The sequence below is a fragment of the Natrix helvetica genome (assembly GCF_964273705.1).
Source record: "Natrix helvetica genome assembly, chromosome: 2".
Taxonomy (NCBI): domain Eukaryota; kingdom Metazoa; phylum Chordata; class Lepidosauria; order Squamata; family Natricidae; genus Natrix; species Natrix helvetica.
The window spans coordinates 169,956,852-169,964,899 of NC_138552.1; the positions used below are offsets into that span (position 1 = coordinate 169,956,852).

Genomic DNA, 8,048 nt, shown 5'->3' on the forward strand with positions numbered 1-8,048 from the left:
TAATCTGACCCTCTTCTTTGTGGCAGCCCCTCAAATATTAGAATACTGCTATCTTGTCACCCCTAATTCTTCTTTTCTGTAGACTAGCCAAACCCAAATCCTGCAGCTGTTCTTCATAAGTAAGAGGGACAACAAGTACAAGTGCACAACACAATGGAATATGTGTGAGTTGAGGTCAGAAAGGGCTTTTGAGGGGAAAATGTTCCACCAGTTTGGGTAGGAATAAAATCTTGGCACGTTTCCAGATCTTTGGTGCAAATTGACTGGGTAGGTACCGATCATGTAATAGCAGTGTTTACATATGGTGGGCAATGGCTGGACCACATGTCTAGTAAAATAAAACAACCTGATTTTTGGCAAGCCAGTTGCCAGTTAACACTAGTAATACTGAGCCTCATGGGCCAATGGTTTAACTACTCAATGAAAGTCAGTCCATGTTCTGAAGAGAAAATACTTAAGCTGCTATTATACTGTATTTCCACCTTTCTTGCTAGTTTTGTTCTCTCTCTTTTTTAAAAAGAGCACCATTGGTATGAAAAACCTGGAAACTCTACCGGATCTTGAACTGATGAGATTACAGATCATTTGAAAAATGTACATGGAGTTTTCTAAATTTGGGGATTTCTGTTCATTTTGCTATGGAAGCTTCCATACAACAAGCTCATAAACTAAACTTTCAGAGCAGAGAAAATGTTTTTGAAAATAAAGTGCTCCTTGTTCAGCATTTTAAACTTCAATATGGAATATGTGTGTGTGTATAGATGTGTACACTCACACATGCAGAGAGAAATACAGTTCAATGTTTCAGGTGATTAATTTTCCATGACAATAAAGCCTCGGAAATTTCTATGTTTTCCAGCAATAATACTCAGACTCTGTATAGATTTTCAGTAGTTTTATTGAAAAATGCCTCTTTTGTTTCAGAAATAAATAATATAAGGCAGTGAAATTCACAATTTGCAGTTAAAATATAAAAGCAGCAATTCTATATCCATAGTCTTGCAAACAATTTCCAACTGCTTTTTTTCTGATAACTATGAAACATTATATTCTGGAGAAAAGGGGGATCATAACTAAATATACAACACAAACATGCAATTCCATCTCTGCAGGATTGACTGCAATTTGGCATAAATGTTAAAGGTCTCTAAAACAAAGAAAATGTAAGCCATTATTTCTTTTTAAATTGTATCCAGTTGATACAAGGATGCCAGCTATATCATTTAAAGGTTTGTGGTTGTTAAAAGAGACGCATAAAAGCTGAATATGCCCTGCAAGATATATGCAAAAATAGAAGAAATTGCTTATGTGGAAAGAGACATTTCTTCTTTTATTAGATGTTGCAGATTGGTAACAGTGACTGAATTACTGAGCAAGCGATTTGACGAGGAAGAAAATTATAAGGCCAAGCCCTTTCGTTGCTGAGCTATATTATAGTAGCTGTGAAGAATGTGGAATTTTTATGGTTGTTATATTTTTAATTTATTAAAAGAACCATAGGCTTGCAATCACTTTGATGCACTTGTTAAGGTTTAACGCAGCCACCTGAAGCGTAGGTATATTACAGACATTCCGAGAGAGAGAGAATGAAATGTGTAGCAACATCTATTGCTATTCCCACATACGCCAGATATTCTCAGAAGATTAAGTGGTACTTCTGCTTGGAAACACGGTAGGTGGAATAGCATATCTACATATGAGAGAATGGCAACAACAAAAACAAATACCCAAGGGGAGAGGGGAGTGGGGGGGGGAGAGAAGTGAGAAAATAAGACATTTATGGTTTTGTTTTTGCTTTCCTTGATAAGGAACGTTTCCAGCGCATGTGTCCAGGGAACCCAGGTGAGTGCATATCAGATCCATAGTCCTCATAGTCCTCAGCTCTTCTTTCAGGTTCCACTGGTACTATGTAGGCCTCACTGTCAGGCTGATATGGTCCACTGTCAGGTACATAGGACTCTGGTTGAAAATAGTTGTCCAATGGAACATTAAAGTTATTATCACATGACTTTGAATCAAGAGGGGATTTCTTTTTCTTAGTTTAAAAGCAGGCTATTAGGTTATGGTTTTGTTTTAGTAAATCTGGGATGGTTTTCTCTCTTTTTTTTAATCCAATTCTCAGAACTTTTATTTGGAAGTGATTTCATTTTTTAAAAAAAAACCCACTAACAAATGATCCTAAAATCAATAATTTAATGTAGAAATTCTGCTACGCATAGGGGTCTCAACAAGGGGAGTTGTGACTGAGGCACTGCCCTTGCCTTTGACATGAATCTGGAGTTTCTTATGTGTGCCCAGCAAAAACAGGTGGCCAGGGGGAAGCACCATGTTTTGTCTGTTGAAGAAATTTTTCTGTTCCCTTTTGAAAACTTTTTGCATGGCCAATTAGCATAAGCCAAATTTAAACAGAAATAGCAACATCCACATCTAAAGTTCTGTGCAAGAATTAAGTCTTTTAGGGAGCAAAGAGGCTTAATGCCAAGCAAGCAAACAAGTCCCGCTTTGCAGTTTACTCCCTAACGCTGATTTTGCACAATGCACACATAATAATCACTCCAAAATAATTTTATTTTGGAAGCGGAAAAAAATTCTAAAACAGAAAGAATATTGGTACAAGTTAAGGAATACAATGCTAAAAATAAAATAATTTTGAGGTTCAGGGTTAAGTAGGTAAGTGTTAATATTACAAACTTGCTGAAGTCAAGTCTTAAGTAATTTCCAGTGAAAACAGTTGAGATTTATGTTAGTCACAATTAGTTGTAACTTACTCCATTTATTTCAATGGGACACATATAAATTTAGGTGACTTAGTGTATACTTAAGTGATCTTTAGGAGTTTCACTTAAGTGAAAGCCAATTATTAAAACAAATGCTTTGTTCAAAAGGGAAAACTTCCATTATGTAGCATTGTTTTATTCAAAATAGTTCCCTACAGGGGTAGCAGAGGTTTACACCAAGTTGTCACCATTGGCAATATTCAGTAACTATTATTTTCTGACAAATGTGCCTCATATCTGACTTAACAAGAGCTAGTGCTAGAGGAACCCCCAAATTTTCAGGAAAATCAAAATCAATTATATTTTCAGCCCTTGTAAGAAGATTACATATACCAAAAGAAAACCCCTCAAGTCCTGAATAAGGTACGATGAAGACAAGAGTAACAAAGAATAGAGAGAAAGACTTCGAGAGTTTCGGAGAGATTAGGCTGGCACAAATGAAAAAGCAGCAGCAGCAGGAGGTTTGAGTGCCAAAGCAGGATGTAATGTTAACTAGGTTTAGTGAACATGATTCCATACAAATCATTTACAAGCCACAATTAGTTCATTATTTACAGTCATTTTCTGTTTCACCAAGGTAAATGCATTATGGTGTTATGTCCATTAATAAGTTTATAAGCCTCCTCTGCCATTCTAGTAACTTGGTTTTGATATAATTGGACAGTAAGAATATGGGGATTGAGTTTATCTTGCTTTATCAAATGCCATTGTCCTTTACTGCAATCACAAATGCTTGTTAGTAAGTACATTCTTTAAAAAAGAGAGAGCATCTCCCCTCTTATGAGGCCAACACTATTTATGTAACCATTGTCTATAATGAAATAACCATACAGATTCAGGTCCAAGTTAGCACGTGCACAAACATCTCAGAAACAGGATTTTCATGGAAATTGAAACTGTAAGCAGCACTGGCGGCATAGAAAATGTGTTAGCCGGAACCTGAAATAGGTCAAAGATTTAGTTTTCAGGGTTGAACAGCTATGTGCAAAACTGTTTTTCATTCATTACATCCACGAGAGTTAAATTGTATGTATATCTATCTATATATATATATATATGCCAGATTTTTTTTTTGAAAGAGTAGCACTTCAGTATTATTTTCCATTTATTTCTCATTCAATTGTTGATAGTGTGCAAATTTTGCATTATGGCTTATGCTATTGAATTTGATCTACCCATCAATACTATGAACGCGTGTGTACATATATATATATATATATCTATATATATTCACGGATACATGCAAACATAACAAACAGCAATATCATGTATAAGGTGCTACAGTGCACACAACAAATTGGTGATCAATATTAAGGGTCTGGAATCTTTTCTTGAAGAGGCCTTAAATATATGGCACGGTCACTGGTTATGACCCTTCCCAGTTTAGTAATTTGGTATCCTGTCGTCACAAATATCCAGCATTAAAGTTCCTTTGACCATGTGTTGCCTCAAACTGACTCTTCTCAGAAGAAATTTGCATAATAGACCAATATAATAGATTCCATTGAATTTGATAACAGTGCAAATAATGACTTCCCATGCCCTCCCTTGCCTAGTTGTCTGCACTGTATCACAAAATGACATTTGAAGTGGAAAATTAGATTTCAGGTACTAATTTTGTATAGATAATCCCATCACGAATCAGAAAGATGAACGCAGAAATGGCAAACTCTGTTCTTTATACTTTAGACGAATGGTCAACCTTGTTCAGAAGTACAGGAGTAGTTTGATGGAGAAGGAAAACAGGAAGAAGAAGGGAAAATGGTCAATTATGTCCTAAGAGCAATGTGCCTTATCCTATCACTTTAAACATTAAAAATAAATTAATTTAAAATATATAAATGACTTTTTCTTTAAAGTAAAACTGACACTTCAAACTGGAACAAAGCTACTTCAAAAACAGGAGAAATTCTATAAACATGAAAGACACCAATTATGAGAATCACAACAAATATTCCTAAATCTGATTGAATTTGAAAGCTTACATTGTTCAGTGGTTGAGTTATAGTTGAGTTTTAATTTCTAATTAATTCTACTTTTATTACAACTGTTCACTATATAAAATTATTCATGCCGAACAAGCTTTTATTGAAGTATTCAATGATATTTAAATTCTCAATAACCTACCTGGGTATCCTTGACCATTGTAAGCAATGCTAGCGCACAGGGATGAGTCACAGTATCCAGGGGAGCCAGGAGGCCCTCTGATACCACCATTCCCAGGTCGGCCAGGTGGCCCAGGTGGACCTCGGGAACCTGTAGAACCTGGTGGGCCAGTTCTGGATTCTCCTTGTGGACCTAATTGTAGAATGAAAAGGAAGGTATTGTATCAATAAATTCAATGCGAGGCCGTTTAGTAAAGTGGTTAGCAAAATTAAAAACTAGATTACTGGATTACTCAAAGCATATAGTTAAGGAATGTTTCCATTTGGTTTCTACATATGGTGTTAATGAAACAACCACTGGAAACTCAAAACTTAACTCATCATTAGATGTTTCCCTGATTTTACAATCTTTAGTCATAGAAAATTGTTTTGGCTCGATTGAGCTTAGTGGATTACACAGGGAAGCAACTTCTATGTCAATTTCAATTAAAGCGTAAGATTACTTTAATTTTGCTACTCCTCTGTAGCTTTAGAAAATACTAGATAATATTTTCTTTGGAACAATTTATGCTCATGGTTAAAAGAAATGTAAAGTTTTTGTAAAATGAAGGTAGAAATTGTTGTGAGCTTATTATGGAGTTAGTCATGAACATTCAACAGTAAATTGAAGATAGAAGCAATGAGACAGAATCTAACTAAACCTGCCAAAATCTAAGTAAATAACCAAACTATATTAATAGCAAAACTAGCCACCGTGACAGCACCATGATCTATGAGAGAGCCCTGCAACTTTGTACATGGAGAGAAGGAAGTACTACAAATAAAAGCCAACCACTACTCTGGAATTTCTCAAACATTCACTTAGTATTTTCAACTGATGTGTGGAGTTAAGGAGGATGAACAACATCAGGCTGAATAAAAATTTCAAACATATCATTATTTTAAAGAGTATATATAAGACTATTATAACCCACCTGGTGAACCTGGCAAACCTCTTGGTCCTTGTATTCCAATTCCTCTTTCACCTTTCTCTCCAGGAAGTCCTAAAGCAGACCAAAAAAAAAAAAAAATTCAAGCAGCATCCCAGAAGTGCTGGCTTCAATTTCTCAGGAAATATCTAATGCCGAGCACTTGCTTTTACTTCGGCTGTTTGGTCAATGCCACTTTGAGAAACATAAACTGTTTCCGTGGTCTGGCATTTCACATACACTCTTTGTTTTGCTGATAGTCCCATCACTGTCCCAGACTCTGAAAGATCAGTTAAGACCCCCTTCCTCTGCAGGGGAATGTCCCCATGACCCCTAAGGACAACCCACCTCGCTCGCCAGGGGATCCTTGCATGCCAGGTGCGCCCGGAAATCCTGGTCTGCCTCCATTTCCAGGTTCTCCTGCGTTCCCAGGAGGTCCAGGGGGACCTGGTGGCCCTGAAGGTCCAGGCTGGCTGCGAGTTGAATGGTAATCGTTTGGAATTTGATTCAGCATCTGGTTAAATCGGGTCATTTGGTCTTTTGGGGAGAGAAAAAGAAAAGAAACAGATTAAGAGGGTGAATAATGAAACATCCTTTTAGAGTGATTTCTATTAGCTGATGGCAAAGTCAAAACCAGTACTATTTACAATTTTTTTAAAAAAAGAAATATTCAATAAACATATGCATAGTCTTATATTGGTTCCTTTCTCCAACTCAATTAGGAATGGATTATGCTTGCACTCACCCCTCAGATACTTGTGATTATGTATTGATTTCTCTGACAAATGTTTTACTACTCCTCTACAGTTCCAATCCACCAGTGGAAATATATAAATTTAAATCTAGGGTAATGAATGGCCAAGCACATGTTGACTGTCTGAATTAACCCAGATGTGCTGTCAGCACGAGTGTCTCCTGGATTATAACCAGTGAATAATAAACAGTTAAGATGGTTACTTGAAGAGTGGGAAAAAAGAGGAAACGCATCATTAAACAGGACATTAAAAATAGCACATGAAAATTTTCATAAGTTAGCACAGAGTTTAGCAATGGTATTCCACAAAACCATAGGATTCCGTAAGAATTTCACAGTGAGATACTAAGAAGTTAAAAAAAACATTAGTTGATTTTGTTTTTTAACGAATAGATTCTCCAGTTCTACTCCTGCCTTAGGCACAAAGCCAGCTGGGTGACCTTGGGTCAGTCCCTTCTCTCGACCCTAAGAAGAAGGCAAGAACAAATCACTTCTGAAAAATCTTGCCCAGAATACTGCAAAAATACATCCAGGCTATTGCCAGGAATCAACACTGATTCAAAGGGGGGGGGGGGGGAAACCCATAATGTTAACCAACAAGTATAAATCTAAATATTAAAAGATTTACTCCTAGCAATACCATTCTTGACTTTTGGCTCAGACTACTGAATTAAGGAAAGTGCCACTGATAAACAACTGAAAGAACTTTGCTCTGTCTCTTTCACTTCCTATATGGATTGTGAACTAACATACACTTGTAAAAGAAACTGTGTTCCAATTTCCCATTAAGAAAACACCCTTTAGAGCGAGGATGTCAAACTCAATTTCATTGAGGGCCACATAAGGCTTTTATTTGACCTGGGGGGGGGGGGGCATGGCCGGTCAACAGCACTCATGTTGGAGGCGCTTATGGTGGCCCGAGCACTCTGCCAGCAAAAATAGGCCCTTGCGGGCTCTGTTTTTGGCTGTGACAGCCTCCTGCAACTGCCAGCGAAAATGGTCCACCCAATCTCCTTTTTTGCTGGCAAAGGAATCGCAGGCCTGTCCTTCACTGTTTCTAGGGTGGCCCCACGGGCCAGATGTAAGGATCCCGTAGGCTGTTTGACACCCCTGCTTTAGAGGGAAGGCTGTTATAAATCACCTGGCTACTCTGCAAACATCCCACATGTTTAACGTTCACAGTGTGTTAGGGACTGACAACTTTGTATATGGTTTTGTTCAGTGGTGGGATTTAAATAATTTAACAACCGGTTCTATGGCTGGGTAGACATGGCTGGGTGATCATGTGACTGGGTGGGTGTAGCCAACTCAACATCCCTCATCACACCCAGTCCTGACTCCCGGCCACTCACGTCAAAGGCAGAGGTGGGATTCAAAAATTCTGACCAGTTCAGACTAATCCCAACGCTGGCTGGTCCCACTTCCCCGTTTTTCAGGCTGCTTT

General features: G+C 37.6%; 1 protein-coding gene across 6 annotated transcripts in view; it reads right to left on the reverse strand.

Moving 5' to 3' along the window:
• Positions 1–880: 880 nt before the first annotated feature.
• The window catches only part of COL12A1 (collagen type XII alpha 1 chain), a 138,942-nt gene continuing 131,774 nt past the window's right edge, over positions 881–8,048 (reverse strand). For 4 of the 6 annotated variants that reach the window (XM_081942947.1, XM_081942945.1, XM_081942946.1 and 1 more), the window contains 4 exons: positions 6,199–6,387; positions 5,857–5,925; positions 4,905–5,075; positions 881–1,959 (listed from right to left, as the gene is read on the reverse strand). In XM_081942947.1, the coding sequence (XP_081799073.1) occupies positions 1,778–1,959; positions 4,905–5,075; positions 5,857–5,925; positions 6,199–6,387 (611 nt within the window). In that variant the 3' untranslated portion in view covers positions 881–1,777. Of the gene's footprint in view, positions 1,960–2,179; positions 4,480–4,904; positions 5,076–5,856; positions 5,926–6,198; positions 6,388–8,048 lie in introns of those variants that run through there. The other 2 variants (XM_081942948.1, XM_081942949.1) reach the window with 2 other exon arrangements.